This window comes from Scyliorhinus canicula, chromosome 11, assembly GCF_902713615.1.
Source record: "Scyliorhinus canicula chromosome 11, sScyCan1.1, whole genome shotgun sequence".
Lineage (NCBI taxonomy): Eukaryota > Metazoa > Chordata > Chondrichthyes > Carcharhiniformes > Scyliorhinidae > Scyliorhinus > Scyliorhinus canicula.
Window position 1 is genome coordinate 13,766,557 of NC_052156.1, and position 25,444 is coordinate 13,792,000.

The window sequence follows — 25,444 nt, forward strand, 5'->3', positions numbered from 1 at the left end:
TCACATCAAAATCTAAAGGAAGAATCACAGGAGACATACAATTTTTGAGGTGGTGGATGAGTGAAAGAGTAAGAATGGGAGACAGGGGAAGATTGGGCTCCACTCTTTGGGGCTACAAGGGAGTTGAAAAAGTACATTTTGAATTGGAGATTTGAAAGTTGAACTTATCAAATTTATTAAAATGCCTTTCTTTTACAATGTCTGATTGAACTTCTCCTAAAAACTGTGTGTGTGTGTTTGTAGGAACAAGATGAAGACAAGGGGGGGGGGTTGTTGGGTTACGGGTATAGGGTGGATACGTGGGTTTGAGTAGAGTGATCATTGCTCGGCACAACATTGAGGGCCGAAGGGCCTGTTCTGTGCTGTACTGTTCTATGTACTGTTCTATGTTCTACATCAATAGTTAACTGAAAAAGACACCGGAATTGTGCTACGGTGAAAATAACAGGATTTACGCCCTGGTTGCAAGTTTGGCATTATTTGCATCTGCTTTCCGGAGTTAGTCCTCAACACAACTATGAGGAACTGACCCATAATGGTCTATGAGATAAAGTAAAATGAATTGCTAGACTGAAGTCATTCCTTTCTCTGCTCACAGAGCAAACAGCACTTATTTACATGTGTCAAGAGTTTAGACAGGCGAATTGTGGGTCCACATAAGCGCACGTCATAGCTCAGCGAGTTCCTCACCCCAGCCATGTTTATAGTGAGGGGGAAGTCGGAGAGGCAAGGGAGAATTAGAAATAAGTCACAAATAATAAATCACAAATATCCAAACAGCATGTTTCAGAAAAGCTTGGGCAGATGACATAACACTTCAAAACTCAACCAAATAGGAAATATCATTACACCTAGAAAGTTAACCTTATTCTTTAAAAATAAATTTAGATTACCCAATTCTTTTTTCCCCAATTAAGGGGCAATTTATTGTGGCCAATCCACCTACCCTGCACACCTTTGGGTTGTGGGGGTGAGTCCCACGCAGATATGGGGAGAATGTGCAAACTCCACATCGTGACCCAGGATTGAACCTGGGTACTCGGCATCATGAGGCAGCAGTGCTAACCACTGCGCCACCGTGCTGTCCCTCGTTAACCTTATTCCAAGGCGTGCTTTGCAATGCATTTTTTTCCTATGCAGATCTGCCTTCATACAACTATCAGACCTCCGTTCAAATATAGAATCCAGAATTTGAGGCATTTATACCATTAACCTGACAAGCACGCTCAATTTGACATCAGTTGATACTATATAGAATCCCTGTAGTGCATGAGGCTATTCGGCCCATTGAGTCTGCACTGACCTTTTGAAAGATCACCTTACCTAGATACACTCTCCCACTCTACCACACCTAGGGGGAATTTAGCGCAACAAATCCACCTAACCTGCACACCTTTGAACTGTGGGAGGAAACCCACGCAGACACGGAACGATTGTGCAAACTCCACACAGTCACCCATGGAACTGAACCCGGGTCTCTGGCGCTGTGAGGCAGCAGTGCCAATGTTCACCTTGGCCGTGTTTACTGAAAGATGACTCGCAATCATCAGCACAGTACTAAGGGAATGCTGCATTGGTTGGGGTGGAGGCTGTCAGACTATCTAGTCTGCACTGACCCCGTGAAAGAACACCCGCCTTGGTCCACTCCATTGACCATCCAGCTCTATCCCCATAACCCCACAGCCTAACCTGCACAACCCTAGACACTAAGGGTGAACATATCATTGCCAATCCACCTAATCTACACATCTTTGGACTGTGGGAAGAAACTGGAGCACCCAGAGGAAATCAATGCAGACATGGGGAGAACGTGCAAACTCCACTCAGTCACCAACAGCTGGAATTGAACCTGGGGCCCTGGCACTTTGAGGCAGCAGTGCTAACCACTGTGCCACCATGCCGTGGGAGCCTTCTCATCTAAATATACCATCTTTTTAAAAAATAAATTTAGAGTACCCAATTATTTTTTCCAATTAAGGGGCAATTTAGCGTAGCCAATCCACCTACCCTGCACATCTTTGGGTTGTGGGGGTGAAACCCACACAGACACGGGGAGAATGTGCAAACTCCACACAGACAGTGACCCAGGGCCGGGATTCGAACCCGGGTCCTCAGCGCCATAGGCAGCAATGCTAACCACTGTGCCACCGTGCTGCCCCTAAATATACCATCTTAACCATCTATCCACTTCTCCCTCATATGCTTGTCTAGTATCCCCTTAAATGTACACGATCCACTCCATCCTCTCCCTGTGATAGTGAATTCCATGTTCTGAACCCCACATGGGGTTTCTTGGTGACTATCTTACATTGATGTTCTCGGGTTACAGCCTCTCTCTCTCCGTACCCAATCTATCCAAACATTTCATCATTTCAAAAAACCTCTATTTGGCCAACCCCAACCTCCCCTTCCCTCAAATAACAAAAAGAAACCCAGATGGTTTGAGTGGAAAAGAATCCGACATGGCTAATTCAGAGGTGGAGGGAGAATGAAAAGCAGATACAGGTGCTTTATAAAATGGACAAACCCACCCGATACCTGCACACAGCCATTAAGTCTATTCCGCAAATTTAAAACCCATTCAATGACTAGACCGCACTGAATGGTCTCGCCTTGATGGCTGGGCTGATTAGCAACCACTGTCTGAAGACCAGCTGAGAACTACTACTGCTGCCACGGTCAAACACCCATGGCTGGCTTAACACATGAAAAACTGGGCGAGGTTTCAGGGAGCGACTGATATCCAAGGAGTATGAAACAGTGCAGGAACTCAGCACATTGGAACAACCGTCCACATCCCCATCACCACGACAACTCTCCCCATCCCCATCACAACAACAACTCTCCCCATCCCCATCAAAACAACTCTCACCCATCCCCAACACAACAACTCTCCCCCATCCCCATCACAACCCTCCCCATCCCGAACACAACAACTCTCCCCATCCCCATCACAACAACAACTCTCCCCATGCCCATCACAACAACAACTCTCCCCATGCCCATCACAACAACAACTCTCCCCATGCCCATCACAACAACAACTCTCTCCATCCCCATCACAATTCTCCCCCATTCCCATCACAACTCTCCCCATCCCCAACACAACTCTCCCCATCACAACTCTCCCCATCCCCAACACAACTCTCCCCCATCACAATTCTCCTCCATCCCATCACAACTCTCCCCTATCCCCATCACAACAACTCTCCCCATCCCCATCACCACGACAACTCTCCCCATCCCCACGACAACTCTCCCCATCCCCACGACAACTCTCCCCCATCCCCATAACAACTCTCCCCATCACCACAACAACTCTCCCCCATCCCCATCACCACAACAACTCTCCCCATGCCCATCACAACAACAACTCTCCCCATGCCCATCACAACAACAACTCTCTCCATCCCCATCACAACTCTCCCCCATTCCCATCACAACAACTCTCCCCATCCCCAACACAACTCTCCCCATCACAACTCTCCCCATCCCCAACACAACTCTCCCCCATCACAATTCTCCTCCATCCCCATCACAATTCTCCTCCATCCCCATCACAACTATCCCCTATCCCCATCACAACAAGTCTCCCCATCCCAACTCTCCCCAATCCCCATCACCACAACTCTCCCCATCCCCATCACAACGACAACTCTCCCCCATTCCCATCACAACGACAACTCTCCCCCATCCCCATCACAACGACAACTCTCCCCATCCCCATCACAACGACAACTCTCCCCATCCCCATCACAACGACAACTCTCCCCCATCCCAACTCTCCCCATCCCAACTCTCCCCAATCCCCATCACCACAACTCTCCCCATCCCCATCACCATGACAACTCTCCCCCATCCCCATCACAACAACTCTCCCCATCACCACAACAACTCGCCCCCATTCCCATCACCACAACAACTCTCCCCATCCCCATCACAACAACTCTCCCCATCCCCATCACAACGACAACTCTCCCCATCCCCATCACAACGACAACTCTCCCCCATCCCAACTCTCCCCATCCCAACTCTCCCCAATCCCCATCACCACAACTCTCCCCATCCCCATCACCACGACAACTCTCCCCCATCCCCATCACAACAACTCTCCCCATCACCACAAAACTCTCCCCCATCCCCATCACCACAACAACTCTCCCCATCCCCATCACAACAACTCTTCCCCATTCCCATCACAACTCTCCCCCATTCCCATCACAACTCTCCCCCATTCCCATCACAATGACAACTCTCCCCCATCCCCATCACAACGACAACTCTCCCCCATTCCCATCACAACGACAACTCTCCCCCATTCCCATCACAACGACAACTCTCCCCCATCCCCACGACAACTCTCCCCCATCCCCACGACAACTCTCCCCCATCCCCATAACAACTCTCCCCATCACCACAACAACTCTCCCCCATCCCCATCACCACAACTCTCCCCCATTCCCATCACAACAACTCTCCCCCATCCCCATCACAAAGACAACTCTCCCCCATTCCCATCACAACGACAACTCTCCCCCATTCCCATCACAACGACAACTCTCCCCATCCCCATCACAACGACAACTCTTCCCCCATCCCCATCACAACGACAACTCTCCCCATCCCCAGCACAACGACAACTCTCCCCATCCCCATCACAACGACAACTCTCCCCATCCCCATCACAACGACAACTCTCCCCATCACAACGACAACTCTCCCCCATCCCCATCACCACGACAACTCTTCCCCCATCCCCATCACAACAACTCTCCCCATCACCACAACAACTCTCCCCCATCCCCATCACCACAACAACTCTCCCCATCCTCATCACAACAACTCTTCCCCATTCCCATCACAACTCTCCCCCATTCCCATCACAACTCTCCCCCATTCCCATCACAACGACAACTCTCCCCCATCCCCATCACAACGACAACTCTCCCCCATCCCCACGACAACTCTCCCCCATCCCCATCACCACAACTCTCCCCCATTCCCATCACAACAACTCTCCCCCATCCCCATCACAAAGCCAACTCTCCCCCATTCCCATCACAACGACAACTCTCCCCCATTCCCATCACAACGACAACTCTCCCCCATTCCCATCACAACGACAACTCTCCCCATCCCCATCACAACGACAACTCTCCCCCATCCCCATCACAACGACAACTCTCCCCATCCCCAGCACAACGACAACTCTCCCCATCCCCATCACAACGACAACTCTCCCCATCCCCATCACAACGACAACTCTCCCCCATCCCCATCAGAACGACAACTATCCCCCATCCCCATCACAACGACAACTATCCCCCATCCCCATCACAACGACAACTCTCCCCCATCCCATCACAACGACAACTCTCCCCCATCCCCATCACAACGACAACTCTCCCCCATCCCCATCACAACGACAACTCTCCCCCATCCCCATCATAACAACTCTCCCCCATCCCCATCACAACTCTCCCCCATCCCCATCACAACTCTCCCCCATCCCCATCACAACTCTCCCCATCACAACTCTTCCCCCATCCCCATCACAACTCTTCCCCCATCCCCATCACAACTCTCCCCCATCACAACTCTTCCCCCATCCCCATCACAACTCTTCCCCCATCCCCATCACAACTCTCCCCATCCCCATCACAACGACAACTCTCCCCCATCCCATCACAACGACAACTCTCCCCCATCCCCATCACAACGACAACTCTCCCCCATCCCCATCACAACTCCTCTCCCCCATCCCCATCACAACTCTCCCCCATCCCCATCACAACTCTCCCCATCCCCATCACAACTCTCCCCCATCCCCATCACAACTCTCCCCCATCCCCATCACAACTCTTCCCCCATCACAACTCTTCCCCCATCCCCATCACAACTCTTCCCCCATCACAACTCTTCCCCCATCCCCATCACAACTCTTCCCCCATCCCCATCACAACTCTCCCCCATCACAACTCTTCCCCCATCCCCATCACAACTCTCCCCCATCACAACTCTTCCCCCATCCCCATCACAACTCTCCCCCATCACAACTCTTCCCCCATCCCCATCACAACTCTTCCCCCATCACCACAACTCTCCCCATCCCCTTTACAACAACTTGCCCCCATCTCCATTACAACTCTCCCATCCCAACCCCAGTCTCTCTAAGAGGACAGTTTGATTTTCCCTTCCTGTCAGCGACCAGCTGAGGCGGGTTATGCGCTGGGCCAGGCCCGGCCAGCTGGGCTGAAGAGGAAGCCGGTGCTGGGGGGCTGTCTGGGCCGCCGCCAGCCGCTCCTTACCGAAGGAGTTGAGGAAGTCGGCGATCTTTTTGATGCTGCTGGTGATGACCTCGATGTACTCCCGGTTGGCCCAGTCCTGGTGGATCTCCCTCTGCACCGGGTCGCCCTGCCCCGCCATGGCCGCGTAGCAAATGAGCTCCGCCTCCCGCCGCGCGCGCAGCCGCCCAGCCCCCGGCTCCGGACCCAGGCCCCGCCCCCGCGCCACGCTGCGGCGCCGATTGGACGGCCGACGCCGGAACCCCAAGCTTCCGACAGGGGGATTGGCTGCGCCGCACCCGGAAGTGAGAGCTGTGCGACGCTGATTGGTCGGCAGAGATGCTGTAACGGGGTTCCCATTGGCTGAAGGTGAAAGGGAGACTCTGATTGTCCAATGGTTGAGGTCTGTGTTTCCATTGGCTCGGGCGAGGCTGCGGCGAGGTGTGATTGGCCAGGACAGTTGGCTGGGTCAAGGTGGATGGGGGTTGGTGATTGAAGCAGCTCATGTATGAGCCCCCCCCCCCCCCCCCGTTAGGGGCGGACGACCTCTACCAACCTCTGTATAAAATGTCAACGAGTAGGCTTGCACCAGGAACGCGGCAGCGATCTGCCGGGTAGTGTATATATCGTGCTGTAAATAAAACTACGTTTCTTTATTCTACCCAGTTGGCACTCCCGGTGTCCTTATTAAACTGGCGACGAGGAGCGAACTGGCTTGGTGTCGACGCTGCGACCTACTCGGCTCAGTCGCCTCCCCGATTTTCTGGACCCAGGTTTGGGTTTGCTTGCTTCATAGAACATAGAACATAGAACAGTACAGCACAGAACAGGCCCTTCGGCCCTCAATGTTGTGCCGAGCCATGATCACCCTACTCAAACCCACGTATCCACCCTATACCCGTAACCCAACAACCCCCCCCCCCCCCCCCCCCTTAACCTTACTTTTATTAGGACACTACGGGCAATTTAGCATGGCCAATCCACCTAACCCGCACATCTTTGGACTGTGGGAGGAAACCGGAGCACCCGGAGGAAACCCACGCACACAGGGGGAGGACGTGCAGACTCCACACAGACAGTGACCCAGCCGGGAATCGAACCTGGGACCCTGGAGCTGTGAAGCATTTATGCTAAATGCTTCGGTATGTCTCTCTTGGGGGTGGGGTTAAATTAATTTCACGCCGCTGTCGAAGACTCGGGCAGTACGCAGACAGGATGCGCTACAACATCACGGAGAAGGAGTGCCAGCCGGTCACACTGTTGGCGGCCTGCGGAGCGCACATGTTCGAGACGATCTGGGGCTCACGATCCGGCGGCACCAGAAATGCAATTGTTCGACCAACTCGTGCCACTTGAGGTGCTTCACTTTAACCCAACCCTCTGAGTAATCGTTCAAAGATGTTATTTTAATATGACGGAGAGGTCCCTCTGTGAGTCCGTCACTGAGTTTGTATTGTGGAAGTTAGCTGCGTTTTGTGAGCATAGAACTGCTTTGTCCGAATATGGTCTGCAAACGTTTGGTCTGCGGTATAAACAATATGTAAACACAGAATAAACTTTTGGGTGAAATCCCCCTGACCTTTCAGGCACTGCAAATCTCCTTGTCCCGTGAAAACACACAACGCAGCATCCAAGAGATACAAGGGATGGAAGTGAACGTATTGGAGCGTCACCCCTCACGTGGTATCCCCCACGGCCCGGACCGAACGCCACAGCGACTCCAGCCTCTGAGTGAAGAGCTGGCCATCAGGACGTGCAACCTCATAGATTCGGCTGAAGGCAATTCCGGTCCATGTGCAAAGTGTGGGCGCCGGTCAAGGCATACTCGCAGGCAGCAGGAGGGCCAGCACTGTGGGTCCCCGGTCGAGGTAGGCCGGGCCTTGCATCTGGATGATCCAGAAGATAACGAGGCTGAGATGCAGCTGAACTGTTTGCATCGCCCCTTGTGACTCTGTTCATGGTCCGATACGGGTGAATAGCCATATGCTCGAAATGGATTTGGGTACGGGAGCTTGCGTTTCTGTGGTGGCGCAGAGCACCATCTTATTAAATGGGATGTGCATACTTTGACTTTGACTGACATGGCGGCTCATTTGGCCACTTATACAGGGGAAACTACTGAATATTGTGGGGTCCACCCTTGCTCCAGTAGTTTATGGATGCCAATCAGTTCGCTTCCCCTCATTGTTGTACAAGGAAGCGCTCCTAGCCTGTTGGGCTGTGATTGCCTGCACCAGCTGCAGTTGGATTGGCAACATATTCTTCAAGTGGGAACTGGCCGCCTGTGTGTGGTACTGAGCAAGTTCACTGAGGTTTTCCAGCCAGGCTTGGGTACGATTAAAGGGGCCGTGGCCAAGAATCAGGTGGACCCGGAGGCCCAGTCACAATATTTTTGTGCTTCCCCAGTTCTTTCCGCTTTAGTGGAGAAAGTCGAGACCTAATTTTCTCATTTGGAGAGCGGACCTGTGCGCTTTGGCCGAGTGGGCAGCGCCACTTGTCCCCCTAATGAAGCTGGATAAGATAATCCGCGTATGCGGAGACTATAAATTGACAGTGAACAAAGCTTCGAGGTTGGACAGTTATGCTTTACCACGTATCGAGGATCGGTGTGCAACATTTTCTGGTGGCTGTACATTCACCAAATTGAACATGAGCAATACTTATCTACAGCTGGAGCTCGATGAATCATCACGGCAGGATGATTCACAATTCACGATCAATACGCACAGTCTCCTTGGCGTGTGCAGTGTTCCAGTGCCTCAAGGAGTACATCCTGCGCGGACTGCCTTGCATTGTGGTTTACTTAGACAATGTGCTGGTCACAGGAACCACGGAACAAGAACATCAAAGCGGTGTTGAAACGTTTTTCAGAGTTTGAGGTCTGCCTGCACCGGGCAAAGTGCGAGTTTCATGCGAAGGAAGTGGTATATTTGGGGTATCGGGTGGACCAGGAAGGCCTGCACCCAGTCACCACAAAAGTGAGTGCCATCAAATGGCCTGGTCCCGCGAGACACCACCGAAGCTCGCTCTTTTCTTGGACTAGTAAATTACTTTTGGCAATTTAGTCCAAATCTGGCAACTGTCCTGGTTTCCCTTCACTTGCTCCTCAAGCAGCACCAGCCATGGGAATGCAGCAAGGCCCAGGATGAGACATGTAAGGAGGGGAAAGGGTGGTTGTCCTCTTCGGGGGTTGTTGACGCATTTCGACCCTTCAAAACCGTTGTACATTACGTGCCATGCTTCTCCGTACAGGATTGGGGCAGTCCTGTCTGACCGGATGAGTACTGGCCGTTAACGTCCCATCATCCTTGCCTCCGGGACGCGAGCTGCGGCTGAGGGAAAATACCCCCAAATAGAAAAGGAAGGCCTCGCGATCTTATTTGGTGTAAAACGGTTTCATCAGTACATCTCTGGCTGCCATTTCTTTCAAGGGCCGTCATTTCTTGATCATTACGGATCACAAGCCATTACTGGGCTGCTTCCATGAAGAACAGGTGATCCCGTGAGTTAAGTGAGGATTCAGCATTGGGCCTTGTTGGCTGCTTACGAATACTTTTGAGCAACGCCCAGATATCCAGATTGCGCACGCTGATGCTTTGAGCCATCTTCCCCTGCAGACCGAATCCGCAAACCCCCATGCGGCGGACAAAGGGAAAAGTGAAAGTGAAAATCGCTTATTGCCACGAGTAGGCTTCAAATGAAGTTACTGTGAAAAGCCCCTAGTCGCCACATTCCGGCGCCTGTTCGGGGCGGCTGTTACGGGAAGTAGTCGCTGTCCTGAATTTTGTGGACTTGTTGCCCATCGCTGCATCGTGTATTTGTAATTGGATGCAGACTGACCTCATCCTTGACAAGGTGCGACATCTTCTGCTCCACAGCAGATTACATTGACTGCTACCAGGGGAACTGAAGGCTTTCTCCTCAATGTTCTCTGAGCTGCCCATTGAAGATGGTATACTCCTGTGGGGGACGAGGATTGTTTTTCCAATGAAGGGCTGGGCGATCGTGTTGAAAGACCTTCACAACAGGCAACCCGGAGTGTCCAAAATGAAGGTGCTGGTGAGAAGCTATGTCTGGTGGCCACGTTTGGACATGGATATCGAGACGTTGTCCCAACGTGCTCAATGTGTCAAGAACACCAGAAGCTCCCCACGTGCGACATCATCCCTATACTTTTGAGAGTGGCCAGGAAGCCTCTTGGCCCACGTGCAAGCGATTTCTCCGATATATTCCTGGGGGTGATGTTCCCCATCCTGGTGGATGCCCACTCCAAGAGGCTGGAGGTCCACAAGATGGCGATGATCACCTCCTTGGCGACCTTCGAGCGATTCCGCATTTCCTTTTCCACCCCCATAATCCCTGAAGTACTTGTGACAGATAATGAGGCTTCTTCCACAAGTGAAGAGTTGCCGCTTTTAAGAAAAGCAACGGGATTTTCCATGTCTGCTCTGCCCTATACTATCCGGCATCAAATAGCTCGGCTGAGAGGGCCGTGCAGACGGTTAAACAGGGGCTCAAGAAACAGACTTTGAGCTCGATGGACACCCCGCTGGCAAGACCTTTGTTCTCGTACAGAGTCTACTGCACGCAGTAGCTGGGGTGGCCCCGCTCAGATATTAATGGGTCGTAGGCTCTGTACACAGCTGAGTTTGATTATCCCAGACATTGACGCGAAGGTGCGCCATAACCAAGATTTGCAAGAGCAATGCCCAGTTCAACGTCGAGCTTTTTGACACTTTGCACCTGTTTGTAAGTTCAACGACAGTGCTCGCTGGCTCTCTGCAATTGCCATCTGCCAAAGAAAATCAGTCTCTTACCAAGTTTGCAGCCGGGGTCACCTGATGCGGCGGCATATGGATCAGATTCGCTCACGGAAGTTGCACCCTCATCAGGTTCCATGAAGGAAACCTGTCCTGGATCCTCCTGTGTGAAGGCCTGTTGTGACACCTTCAGTCTCTCTCGACGCCGACATGACCGACGTTGTGTCTTTCGATTCTGAAGTGAAGAGTCAGACATCTGAGGTCTCGGACTCCGATCGTCCGCCATGGCGTTCTTGCTGCAGACGGCGTTCACCAGAAAGATATAAGCCGATCGATCCGGCGTACCAGCTCAATGACGATTTGTCAGAGCCAAAAAGAATTCTGATGTCCTCCACCTGCTCCTTCTCCGCCTCCTTGGTTGTCAAGGGGGTCTATGGACTTTGAGAGGGGGGGAAGCAAGGCAATACCCTGCACGGGGCTTACAGGGTGGGAATGATTATCTTCCCGGTGTCCTTGTGGAATTCAAGCTCCCCCGCTAGGGCCGGGGATCTCTATTAACCTCTGTATAAAAGGTCAGCCAGTAAGGTACCGTCCAGAGCAGGAACCCGGTAGGGATCTACGTGGGCTGTGTATATATCATGTTGTAAACAAAACTATGTTTCTTGTTTACTCGGTTGGGGTCCCCGTCCTTATCAAAGTTCAGTTTCCAAAATGTAGTCTAATGTTCTAGAATGTTTCAACCGGTAACGTTCCATCCATTGTGACGCGGGGTCAATTATTGCTACATGGCTAAATATATGACACACTTCAATTCAGGTAGCTAAGCAACCTAACATAGTTGTCATGACTCACACAAACACACAAATCAGATCAAGAGTCCTGGAAGGTGGGATCTCAAAAATATCCCTACCTTCTGGCATATTTTCTCAACCCCAACCCTTGGATCGCAAAGGTGAGTGTTAACTAAAACACCCGTTCAAGACTAATCACTTCGAATCTCTAACTCTACTCTCCCTCAAACTCCAAACCTACCCCTACCCTCTAGTACTCCACAAATTACTAAAATCCCAGCACAGCATTACTCCACCCCCAAGCCCCCCCACCACCACCGCCTCTGTCACTTCATCAACATTCCAAACAGGACATAGGAACAGGAGTCGGCCATTCAGCCCATCGAACCATATCCGCCATTCAATACGATCACGGCTGACCAAACACCTCAATGCCTTTCATACCCACTATCACCATCACCCTTAACGTTATTGTTAATCAGAAATTGATCAATCTCTGCTTTAAATGTATTCAATTGGCTGAGCTTCCACAGCCCTCTGATGTAGAGAATTCCAAAGATTCACAACCCTCTGAGGAAAGAAATTTCTCCTGGTCTCAGTCCTAAGTCTTCCCACTTATTTTGAAATTGTGCCTCCTGGTTCTAGAAACATCTTACCTGCAATAACCGTGTCTATTCCTTTCAGCATTTTGTAGGTTTCAATGAGGTCACCTCTCTTTCTTTGAAAGAATACAGGCCCAGTTTTCCCAATCTCTCTTCATAAGTCAGTTCTGCCATCCCAGAACAAGTCTGGTGAACCTTTGTTGCACTGTCTCTATGGCAATAATATCCTTTCTGAGGTAAGGGACCCAAACTGCACACAATTACTCCAGGTGCGATCTAACCAAGCTCCTATCCTCACTACTCCTGTACGCAAACCCTCTTGCGATCAAGGCTAAAACTCTGCGAGCCAGCCTAATAGCTTGTCGCAACTACATGTTAGCCGTCAGTGACTTAAGGACATGGAAAGCCAGGTTCCTTTGTACATCTACACTTTCTAATTTATTACCATTTAGGATACACTCTGCACATCTGTTCCTTCTTCCAAAGTGGATTACCTCACATTTGTCCAAATTATATTCCATCTGCCATATTGTTGTCCACTCATAAAGTCTGTCCAAATCCTCCTGCAGCCACTTTACATCTTCCTCACACCACACATTCCTGCCTAGTTTTGTATCATCCGTGAACTTGGAAATATTATATCTGGTCCCCACATCCAAATCATTGTCATCTATTGTGAACAGCTGGGGCTCCAAGTACTGATCGTTGCAGTACCCCACCAGTCGTCAATGTGAGAATGGCACGTATATTCTTACTCCAGGGTTCAGGCAGTAGCACTTTACCCACTCCAGTGATGCAGTCTCGGCATGGCACGGTGGTTAGCACTGCTGCCTCACAGCTCCAGGGTCCCAGGTTCAATTCCAGCCTCGGGTGACTGTACGGAATCTGAACTTTCTCCCCGTGTCTGCGTGGGTTTCCTCCGGGTGCTCTGATTTCCTCCCACAGTCCAAAGATGTGCAGGTTAGGTGGATTGGCCGTGCTAAATTGTCCCCTAGTCTCCGAAAGGTTGGGTGGGGTTATGGGGATAGGCCATGGGCCAAGGTAGGGTGCTCTTTCGGAGGTTCGGTGCAGACTTTATGGGCTAAATGGCCTCCTATACTGTAGGGATTCCATTCCAAAATCTATTGAATGCTGGAAGATCAGCACTAGTGCATCCACTATCTTTATAGCAACCTCTTTCTTTTTTTAAAAAATAATTTTTATTGAAAAATTTAGAATTTATACAACAATATCAAACCATACTAAAATACCAACGATAACAGTAATGACAACAATCATGAACCTTCGCCCCTCCTCAATGAACAACCCAACATATTAACAACAACTTAAGTTAACACAATGTTAAGTTACATAACCGTCGCGAAAAAATATAGAAACTATAATAAGGAACACCCCCCCTTGCCCCCCCCCCCCACCCCGGGTTGCTGCTGCTATTGACCAAGGTACCTATCTTTGAGCCAGGAAGTCCAGAAAAGGCTGCCACCGTTTATAGAACCCTTGTACTTACTGATCCTCTCAGGGCAAATATGACCCTTTCCAACTTTATAAATCCCGCCATGTCACTGATCCAGGTCTCCACACTTGGGGGCCTCGCATCCTTCCACTGCAGCAAGATCCTCCGCCGGGCTACTAGGGACGCAAAGGCCAGGACACCGGCCTCTTTCGCCTCCTGCACTCCCGGCTCCACCGCAACTCCGAAAATCGCGAGTTCCCACCCTGGTTTGACCCTGGATCCAACCACCCTCGACACTGTCCCCGCCACCCCCTTCCAGAATTCTTCCAGTGCCGGGCATGCCCAGAACATATGGGCATGATTCGCTGGACTCCCCGAACACCTGGTGCACCTGTCCTCACACCCAAAGAACCTACTCATCCTAGTCCCGGACATGTGGGCCCGGTGCAGCACCTTAAATTGGATGAGACTAAGCCTCGCACATGAAGAGGAAGAGTTGACTCTCTCCAAGGCATCCGCCCAAGTCCCGTCCTCTATCTGCTCCCCAAGCTCCCCTCCCATTTAGCCTTCAGCTCCTCCACTGACGCCTCCTCCACCTCCTGCATTACCTTATAGATGTCAGACACCTTCCCCTCTCCGACGCACCCCCCCCAAAGCACTGTCCATCGTCCCCCACGAGGGCAGCAAAGGGAATCCCTCTACCTGTCGCCTAGCAAACGCCTTTACCTGCAAGTATCTGAACATGTTCCCTTGGGGAAGCCTAAATTTATCTTCCAGTTCCCCCAGGTCCGCAAACCTCCAGCCAATAAACAGGTCCCTCAATTTACTGATGCCCACCCTTTGCCACCCCCTAAATCCCCCATCCTTGTTCCCCGGGATGAACCGATGATTACCACCCAATGGAGCCTCCATCGAGCCCCCTGTTTCCCCCCTATGCCGTCTCCACTATCCCCAGATTCTTAGGGTCGCCGCCACCACCAGGCTCGTGGTAAACCTCTTAGGGGTTACCATGGCACCCAGGCTCGTACCTCTACATGACGCCATCTCCATTCTTTTCCACGCCGTCCCTCCCCCCTCCATCACCCATTTATGCACCATTGACACATTGGCCACCCAATAGTACCCCAAAAGGTTGGGCAGCGCCAGCCCGCCTCTATCCCTCCCTCGCTCCAGGAAAACCCTCTTCACTCTCGGAGTCCCATGTGCCCACACAAAGCTCAAGATACTGCTAGTCACTCTCCTAAAGAAGGTCCTGGGGATAAAGATGGGCAGGCACTGAAAGAGGAACAAGAACCTCGGAAGCACCGTCATTTTGACGGACTGCACCCTCCCCGCCAACGACAATGGCAGCATGTCCCACCTCTTGAACTCCTCCTCCATCTGATCTACAAGTCTGGTGAAATTATGTTTGTGAAGAGTCCCCCAGTCCCTGGCCACCTGCACCCCCAGGTACCTAAAACCCTCCCCTGCCCGCCTAAGCGGGAGCCTACCAATTCCTTCCACCTGGTCTCCAGGGTGCACCACAAACACCTCACTCTTGCCTAAATTTAGTTTATAAGCTGAAAAGGTCCCAAACCCAGCTAGCAGCTCCATCACCCCCGGCATCCCTCCCACCGGGTCCGCCACATACAGTAACAGGTCATCGGCATACAACAACACCCTATGTTCCTCCCCACCTCGCGCCAAACCTCTCCACCTCTCTGAATCCCTCAACGCCATCGCCAGCGGCTCGATTGCCAATGCAAACAACAAGGGGGACAGGGGGCAACCCTGCCTGGTCCCTTGGTAAAGCCGGAAGTACTCCGACCTCCTCCCATTCGTGGCAACGCACGCCATCGGGGCCTCATATAGCAGCCTCACCCATCTAATAAACCCTTCACCAAATCCAAACCTCCCCAACACCTCCCATAAGTACCCCCACTCCACTCTATCGAAGGCCTTCTCTGCATCCAGCGCCACCACTATCTCTGCCTCCCCCTCAATCGCAGGCATCATGATGACATTCAACAATCTCCGCACATTCGTGTTCAGCTGCCTTCCCTTCACAAACCTTGTCTGGTCCTCGTGTACAACCCCTGGCACACAGTCCTCTAACCTGGTGGCCAGGATTTTTGCCAGCACCTTGGCATCTACATTGAGGAGAGATATGGGCCTGTATGAACCACACTGCTGGGGGTCCTTGTCCCTCTTTAAGATTAACGAGATCAGCGCCCGCGACATCGTCGGGGGCAAAGTCTCCCCTTCCCACGCTTCATTAAGTGTCCGCACCAGCAAGGGGCCCACTAGGTCCACAAACTTTTTATAAAATTCCACCGGGAACCCATCTGGCCCCGGTGCCTTCCCTGACTGCATCTGCCTGATCCCGTTAACTAGCTCCTCCAGCTCAATCGGCGCACCCAACCCCTCCACCTGCTCCTCCTGCACCTTCGGAAAAGAAAGCCCGTCGAGGAACCTCATAGCAACCTCTTTCAACGCCCTGGGATGCAGAATATCAGGTCGCAGGGGACTTAACAACATTCAGTTCCATTAATTTCTCCAATACAACCTTTTTACTTATACTAATTTCCTTCAACTTTACATTCCCTCTTGTCCCTTGGATCATTACATCTGGGAGATTTATTGTATCTTCCTTAGTGAAAGATATAAAGTAATCAACTTCTCTGTCATTTCTCTATTCCCCATTATGAATTCTCCTGAATATGCCTGTATCAGACCCACATTTGTCTTAGCCAAATATTTCCTTTTTACATACTTATAGGGGCTTATACAGTCTGTTTTTGCGTCTTTTGCTCGATTGCATTCACATTCTGTTCTTCCTTTCTTAATCAGCTTCATGGCTTTCCTTTGCGGTATTCTAAAAAAATCCCAATCCACAGGTTTACTGCTGGTTCTGGCAACTTTATAAACTTTTGTTTTTAATCTTCTACAATTCTTAATGTCCTCTGTCAACCACTGGCTTTTTTGCACCTTGAAGTTGCTGTAAGCTATGCAGTAGTTCTTTGAAGATTATCACCTGCCGATGCACAGTCATATCTTTTAATGTATTTACCCAATCCACCGCAACCAATTTAGAACAAAGAACAGCACAGGAACAGGCTCTTCGGCCCTCCAAGCCTGCGCCGACCATGCTGCCCGTCTAACTTCAAACCTTCTTGTGGTGAATGTATAATGCTTAATTCACACTATATACCCTTGTGGGCTGTCTGTGAGCCGTTGTGCGGTTCTGCCCACAGGGGGAGATGAGGAGCTTGTACAGGGCTCCACCCTTGGCTCCGCCCATGGCGCCTCCCACTACCAGAAGTATAAAGTGCTGCGGTCTTGTGAGTCTGCCCTCAGTTCTTCAGGTCGCAGGCAGGCTCAGTTGTAAGTCTATTAAAGCCACAGTTTACTTCCTCTCATGTCTCGAGTGAATTGATGGTCACATCAATTTAATAGACTTAAAAAAAAACTCTATGGAATCAGCCCTCAAACCTGATCGACTAGAACTCGACCCGCAGGCTGCAGAATCGAAGGAATTCTTTCTACACTGGCTTCGGTGCTTCAAGGCCTACCTGGCTGCGTCGACTACCTCCGCTACTACTGCAGAGCAGAAACTCAGTCTCCTGCACGCACGGGTGAGCCATCGCATCTCTATGCAACTCGATAGTACCGACTCGTACACCGAAGCCCTCGCTATACTCGACCGACTATACGTGCGGCCTGTAAATGAAGTCTACGCGCGGCATATTTTCACTACCCGCCGCCAGCGCCCCGCAAAGTCGCTAGAGGACTACCTGCGCGACCTAAAAGCTCTTGCACGGGAATGTAACTTTCAGGCTGTAACTGCCTCCCAGCATATGGAACTCGCTGTCCGTGATGTGTATGTTGCAGGGGTCCGGTCTAACTACGTGCGCCAGCGTTTCCTCGAAAAAGGGGCCCAGAACCTGGAGGACACTGTAACGCTAGCAACCTCGCTGGAGGTCGCGTTTCAAAGTTTGAACTCATTCCCAGCTGACCACGCGACCCCGTCGTGGACCCCCGACCAGAGACTGCCCCAGGCCTGCACTGCGCGGCCACCCACCAACTATGGAGTGCCAGCGTGCCATTTTTGCGGTCAGCCCCAACACCCACGGCAGCACTGTCCGGCCCGCAACGCGACCTGCAGCAGCTGCGGTCGAAAAGGACATTTTGCTAAGGTATGCCTGTCTAAATCTAAACCCTCTAACTCTCCCGCTATCCCGAGCAATCACTCCCCCAACTCGCAGGCCCGCAGACCCCGCAATGTTGCAGCGTGTCTGCCGACTCCGCCTCCGCCCGACATGTGCGACTCATGGGGGCCGCCATCTTGGCAATTCTCCCCCATGCGGCCGGCCATGTGCGAGTCATGGGAGCCGCCATCTTCCTCGCCGCCCACCACGTGCAATCCATGGGGCGGCCATCTTGGACGCCATCTTCTTCATCACCCGCCACGTGCGATCAATGTGGGCCGCCATCTTGGCCATCACCCGATGTTCATCTCGACGACTACGACCTCTGCAGACAGTCATCACGGGGCCACTCCAGCACTGCTGATCAAGCCACCGACTACCCGCAACTCAACTTTGGACCAGTCGTGGCCAAAGCACCTCAGGAGCTCGATGACGTCCTTTCAGGTCAACGGATACAAGACACCGTGCCTCTTCGACTCCAGGCGCATCGAGAGCTTTGTGCATCCAGACCTGGTAAGACGATGTTCGCTCCCCATCTTCCCTGCGCGGCAAACTATCTCCCTCACCTCGGGTTCGCACTCGGTCCAAATACAAGGGCGCACCGTTGCGACATTAACAATACAGGGCGCCAGCTACTCTAATTTCCAGCTGTACGTACTCCCAGACCTCTGCGCCCCCTTCCTACTCAGGCTCGATTTTCAATGCAATCTTAGAAGCCTCACATTCAGCTTCGGTGGACCCCTACCCCCTGTCACTATATGCAGCTTAGCGACTCTAAAAATCAACCCCCCTCCACTCTTCGCTAATCTAACGGCTAACTGCAAACCCGTTGCCACTCGCAGCAGGCGGTATAACCTGCAGGACAGGGTATTTATCAGAGCTGAAGTCCAGCGGTTCCTACGTGAGCGAGTCATAGAGGCCAGTAACAGCCCCTGGAGAGCTCAGTTGGTGGTCGTCAAGACCGGGGAAAAGTTCCGGATGGTGGTTGATTACAGCCAGACCATTAACCGGTTCACATACCTCGATGAGTACCCCCTCCCCCGAATTGCAGACATGGTCAACCAGATCGCCCAGTACCGCATATTCTCCACGGTGGATCTGAAGTCTGCATACCACCAGCTCCCAATCCGCCCGGAGGACCGCCATTACACAGCGTTTGAGGCAGATGGCCGCCTTTTCTATTTCCTCCAGGTTCCTTTTGACATCACGAATGGGGTCTCGGTGTTCCAAAGAGCAATGGACCGAATGGTGGGCCAGTATGGGCTGCGGGCCACGTTTCCGTATCTGGATAACGTCACCATCTGCGGCCATGACCAGCAGGACCACGACGCCAACCTCCACCGATTTCTCCAAACCGCCCAGAAACTCAATCTCACATACAATAAGGAGAAATGTGTTTTCCGCACAACCAGACTAGCCATCCTCGGCTATGTCGTGGAAAACGGAGTCCTGGGCCCTGACCCGGACCGTATACAACTCCCTCTCCCTCATTGTTCCAGGGCCCTCAAGAGGTGCCTTTGATTTTTCTCCTATTACGCCCAGTGGGTCCCCCAGTGTGCGGACAAAGCCCGCCCACTATTTAAGACCACACTCTTCCCACTGTCAGCCGAGGCCCGCCAGGCCTTCAACTGCATCAAGGACGACATCGCCAAAGCCGCCTTGCGGGCGGTGGATGAATCCGTCCCCTTTCCGGTGGAGAGCGACGCCTCAGAGGTCACTCTCGCTGCCACTCTGAACCAGGCAGGGAGACCAGTAGCTTTCTTCTCCCGAACCCTCTCCGCTTCAGAACTTCGACACTCCTCAGTCGAAAAAGCTCAAGCCATTGTGGAAGCCGTACGGCACTGGAGGCACTACCTCGCAGGTAGGAGGTTTACCCTCATCACCGACCAGAGATCGGTTGCCTTTATGTTCGACAACTTGCAACGGGGCAAAATAAAAAATGATAAAATCTTGAGGTGGAGGATCGAACTCTCCACCTATAATTATGACATCATATATCGGCCGGGGAAGCTTAACGAGCCCCCAGATGCCCTGTCCCACGGCACATGCGCCAGCGCGCAAGACGACCGATTACAGGCTATCCACGATGACCTCTGCCACCCGGGGGTCACCCGGCTCGCCCACTACATCAAGGCCCGAAATCTGCCTTTCTCCACTGAGGAGGTAAAAGCCATCACCAGGGATTGCCCGATCTGCGCGGATGCCGCACTTCTATAAACCAGACAAGGCCCATCTGGTAAAGGCTTCCCAGCCCTTTGAACGCCTGAGCATCGATTTCAAAGGGCCCCTCCCTTCGACCAATCGAAATGTGTACTTCCTCAACGTCATAGACGAATTCTCCCGTTTCCCATCCCATGCCCCGATATGACCTCCCATACAGTCATCAGAGCCCTACACAGTGTCTTCACCATGTTCGGCTTCCCCTGCTACGTCCACAGTGACAGGGGTCCGTCCTTCATGAGGGACAAGCTGCGTCAGTACCTGCTCGAGAAGGGTATCGCCTCGAGCAGGACTACCAGCTATAACCCCAGGGGGAACGGGCAGGTGGAGAGGGAGAACGCGACGGTCTGGAAGACTGTCCTACTGACCTTACGGTTCAGGAATCTCCCGACCTCCCACTGGCAGGAGGTCCTCCCCGACGCGCTCCATGCAATTCGGTCCCTCCTGTGTACAGCCACTAATCAGACCCCTCACGAGCAATTATTTGTTTTCCCTAGGGGCACTACTACGGGGCTTTGCTCCCATCTTGGTTGAGGACACAGGGCCTGGTTCTCCTCCGGAAGCACGTCCGGATACGTAAAACGGACCCACTAGTAGAAAGGGTACTACTGCTACAGGGGCAGCAGGGTAGCATGGTGGTTAGCATAAATGCTTCCCAGCTCCAGGGTCCCAGGTTCGATTCCCGGCTGGGTCACTGTCTGTGTGGAGTCTGCACGTCCTCCCCCTGTTTGCGTGGGTTTCCTCCGGGTGCTCCGGTTTCCTCCCACAGTCCAAAGATGTGCAGGTTAGGTGGATTGGCCATGCTAAATTGCCCGTAGTGTCCTAATAAAAAAAGTAAGGTTAAGGGGGGGTTGTTGGGTTACAGGTATAGGGTGGATACGTGGGTTTGAGTAGGGTGATCATGGCTTGGCACAACATTGAGGGCCGAAGGGCCTGTTCTGTGCTGTACTGTTCTATGTTCTATGTTCTACTCAAACCCACACTACACCTTTATACAACACCCCGATGGCCGTCAGGACACCGTTTCCCTCCGGGACCTGGCGCCTGCAGGATCCACCACCACAGCCGAGGCACCCCTCAAACTACACCCCATCCGACCCCCCACACCCTGCGCCCCCACGCCTACAGGTTTACTGCGCCCCCCTTCGCCCGTCGCACCGGTCAGGAACGAAGCTCTGAATGAACCACCCCCGGAGTCCACCCTCAGATCCACACCGCCCATCAGCACACAGCCATCTGAAGCGGCTGCAACCCCAGTGCTCCGCCGATCCCAGCGGACGACTCGGCAACCGGACCGGCTCAATCTGTAGACCCGTCACCCTCGCCGGACTTGAATTTTTTTATAGGGGGTGAATGTGGTGAATGTATAATGCTTAATTCACACTATATATCATTGTGTCCTTGTGGGCTCTGTCTGTGAGCCGTTGCACGGCTCTGCCCACAGGGGGAGATGAGGAGCTTGAACAGGGCTCCACCCTCGGCTCCGCCCAGGGCCTCTCCCACTACCGGAAGTATAAAGGCTGCGGTCTTGTGAGTCTGCCGTCAGTTCTTCTGGTCGCAGGCAGGCTCAGTTGCAAGTCTATTAAAGCCACAGTTTACTTCCTGTCATGTCTCGAGTGAATTGATGGTCACATCACTTCTACACTTCCGGGGTTTGTATCCCTCTATTCCCATCGTATTCATGTATTTGTCAAAACGCCCCTTAAACGTCACTGCTTCCACCACCTCCTCCGGCAGCGAGTTCTAGGCACCCACTACCCTCTGGGTAAAAAACTTTCCTTGCACATCTCCTCGAAACTTTGCTCCTCGCACCTTAAACCTATGTCCCCTAGTAATTGACTCTTCCACTCTAGGAAAAAGCTTTTGACTATCCACTCTGTCCATGCCCCTCATAGTTCTGTAGACTTTTATCAGGTCGCCCCTCAACCTCTGTCGTTCCAGTGAGAACAAACCAAATTTATCAAACCTCTCCTCATAGCTTTTTTCTTTTTATAAATTTAGAGTACCCAATTCATTTTCTTTCCAATTAAGGGGCAATTTAGCATGGCCAATCCACCTACACTGCAATTGTAGGGGTGCGACCATGCAGACACAGGAAGAATGTGCAGACTCCATACAGTGACCTGAGCCGGGATCGAACACGGGTCCTTGGTGTGTGAGGCCTCTCCTCATAGCTAATGCCCTCCGTACCAGGCAACATCCTTGTAAGCCTCTCCTGTACCCTCTCCAAAGCCTCCACATCCTTCTGGTAGACCAGAAGTAATAATAATAATTGAATGCTATATTCCAAGTATGCCCTAACTAAGATTCTATACAGCTACAGCATGACTTGCCAATTTTTATACTCAAATTTGTCCTCATGCCGTCATAATTTATTTTATTCAACTGCCTTCAAGTTAAACTTCCACTTTCAAACATAATGTCTGTCCCAAAAATGGGGAGTGAGTGATATCAAACACATTTTGTCATAAGGAAGGTCAAAAGCCCACTCACAGAGGCAGATATTAAGGGGCGTCTTAAAATGAGGAGAGAAAATTAGAGAGAGGTGATTCGAGAGGGAACCACAGGGCTTCGGGGCGAGGCAGCTGAAAGCAGCGCCGCCAATAGCCGAGTGATTACCAGTGAGGCCAGAGTTAGAAAATGCAGAGATTGTGGAGGCGGTTACAGAGGTAGGGACAGGAAAGGCCACGGGGGGGGGGGGATTCGAAAATAAGAATGAGAATTTAAAACATTTAGGCTCGTTATAATGGGCTGCCCATGAGTGCACTATTCCTTCAACCATGACATACGGTAGGAGTGAGCTATAAGGTTAACAAAAGGCATTATAATCCAGTAGCAGAGTGGTTAGCATTGTTGCTTCACAGTGCCAGGGACCCGGGTTCGATTTGCGGCTTGGGTCACTGTCTGTGTGGAGTGTGCATGTTCTCTCCGCGTCTGTGTGGGTTTCCTCCGGGGGCTCCGGTTTCCTCCCACAATTCCTGAAAGACGTGCTGTTAGGTGATTTGGACATTCTGACATCTCCCTCCGTGTACCCGAACAGGCGCCGGAATGTGGCGACTGGGGGCTTTTCACAGTAACTTCATTGCAGTGTTAATGTAAGCCTGCTTGTGACACTAATAAAGATTATATAATATGCTGAACTATTTTTAAATATACACTATGTATATATTACATATATATTGAAAGAAAGAGCTTGAAACTAAAAATATTTTTCAAATGTAGCCAGTTGGATTTTTAATTGGAATTTATTTCTATTCACAAGCAATAAAAGTGAAACGCTGATAATCAACACTTTCCCCCCTTCTTTTCATGGACCTGATCTTCACATTCGAAGATGACTGCATTTCAGCTCTGGCATCCTTGGTCTCCGTTTGATGAGAATTTTCAGTGGGTCAGATACAGTACAAATCCCTTTGGGCAACTAGATGGAGCAGAGACAATACAGATGCCCTCACCGTCAGACCAGGAGGTGGCCCTCTACCTGCAAGACGACGTTGCAACCGATGACTCGAATCTCCTGCACCTTCTTGGTGAAACGGGAAAGGTTAATCCCGAGAGGTGTTACACATCAGAAGCCGAGTACGACACCACCGTGGTTATACATAAACCTCATCCCATCAAACTCAGCTCTGTTGATTCAGTGTTTGGAAGAGCCATCACCACCAAAGCACCAAAGCGGGCGGGGGACTTCTGTGCTTCAGAAGGTTCAGCTTTCACCGAGATCAACATCAGCCCCCCCATGCCCTCGTTAGCTGCTCAGTATAAATTTAACTTCATCATGATGATTTACAGGCAATTGTTAAGGGCCGTCGCCTTGATTTACACAGCTTACCAGAAATGTTTTTACCTGTTACAACAACAAATTTGATACTTCCAAAACTTGTTTCTTGAAAGAAATTTTTTTTAAAACTTAAAACTGTGTATTCTTTTATCCCCGTTACTCTTCTCTACGGATGCCTTCAGCCAGGTTAGCAGAGTAAACGCTGGACTTTTTCGCAACTGCTGTTGTCACTGGGTAGAAGTGGCTCTGTTTTTTTCCCTTAGAGGTACAAGCTTGGGAGGCATCACAATGGTTGCAACCGTGTCCTTTAAAACATGTTCCTTCAAACAAAATCATGCACTGGGCATAAAATCACTTAACGTTAAGTTTTGCCATTCCTGCTGCTTTGTGTGTATTCAGGAAAAGCTGAACGAATATCACGATGGAAGTGTGGAATTTCATTCATTCCTCTTGCGGCTGAGAATTGAGCGACTCTAGGCCATGATCGGATGTGATGACAAGTGTCTTTTCTCGGACACAACACAGTCAAATAGGGTGAAATACAACAACTTATTACGACACTATTTTCTTTTTTTCAAATCAAGTTTTAGAGAAATCAGAGATTAAGAATGACTAAAATAAAACTGACATTTTTTAATTACTTGCTGTTTCCAGCAGTTTTTATGTTTATTCACACAGTATTTCAAGACATTGAACTGTAGACACAGTTCAAAAGAAAGCTTGATTCACTTTTGCTGAGGCCACATTGCCAAGCACAATCTCCTTCCACTGGGGGCAGTTACCAGGTACCAGGTTTGGGGCCCAGGTGCCTCTGAGCAAAGGAAAGCGTGACAGGTTCTGCTGTTGTCTATTTATTTCCCGTGGATTGCCAACATGTCATGGTGAAGGGGCTTGAGTGTTCCGTTGATCCCGGGAACGATGCGGTCGGGAGTCTTAAACTCCTGGCAGGGTCACCCATGATGGTAAGATCAGAGGGGGAGGAACCAGACAAAGCGCAATCCAAAACAAGTCTTCAACGGCAGATATGGGGCAGAAGATACTCGTATGGTATCAATGGGCTGCGATGGCGGAGGAAGGTTGTAGCAGTACACAGGACTCCAGTCATCAAGGTTCCCTTGCCACAGGAACTATACCTGCCTTCTCAAAAAGAACCTTGGGCTGGATTCTCCATCAGCGGAATCCTCCGTTTCGCCGGCAGTGCTCTCACGCATGCGGATTTCCCAACGGCACGGGCGTGCCCATAAAAGGAAACCCCATTGTCCGGCTGGAGAGACAGAGGATCCCGCTGCCGGCGGGGGGGGGGCGGCGCTGCACCAGAAATCAGTTACGATGGGAGAGAGAATCCCGCCCCGTGTGTCTGCTGATG

At 51.3% G+C, this 25,444-nt stretch overlaps 2 protein-coding genes across 2 annotated transcripts in view; one reads left to right on the top strand and one right to left on the bottom strand.

The window, feature by feature from the left end:
• Positions 1 to 6,476, bottom strand: part of brk1 (BRICK1 subunit of SCAR/WAVE actin nucleating complex) — a 31,455-nt gene extending 24,979 nt beyond the window's left edge. The window contains exon 1 of the mRNA XM_038812300.1: positions 6,309 to 6,476. Within this exon, the coding sequence (XP_038668228.1) occupies positions 6,309 to 6,426 (118 nt within the window). The 5' untranslated portion in view covers positions 6,427 to 6,476. The remainder of the gene's footprint in view (positions 1 to 6,308) is intronic.
• A 4,516-nt stretch (positions 6,477 to 10,992) lies between these two features.
• On the top strand, positions 10,993 to 24,649 carry LOC119974013 (FANCD2 opposite strand protein-like). The gene is made up of 2 exons (XM_038812787.1): positions 10,993 to 11,996; positions 23,632 to 24,649. Exon 2 carries the CDS (start codon positions 23,632 to 23,634, stop codon positions 24,163 to 24,165), a length of 534 nt encoding a protein of 177 aa, XP_038668715.1. The 5' UTR covers positions 10,993 to 11,996; the 3' UTR covers positions 24,166 to 24,649.
• Positions 24,650 to 25,444: the final 795 nt, after the last annotated feature.

Excerpts from the sequence above, each read along its gene's own strand:
- LOC119974013 (XM_038812787.1), top strand. The coding sequence starts at position 23,632 with ATGACTGCATTTCAGCTCTGGCATCCTTGGTCTCCGTTTGATGAGAAT.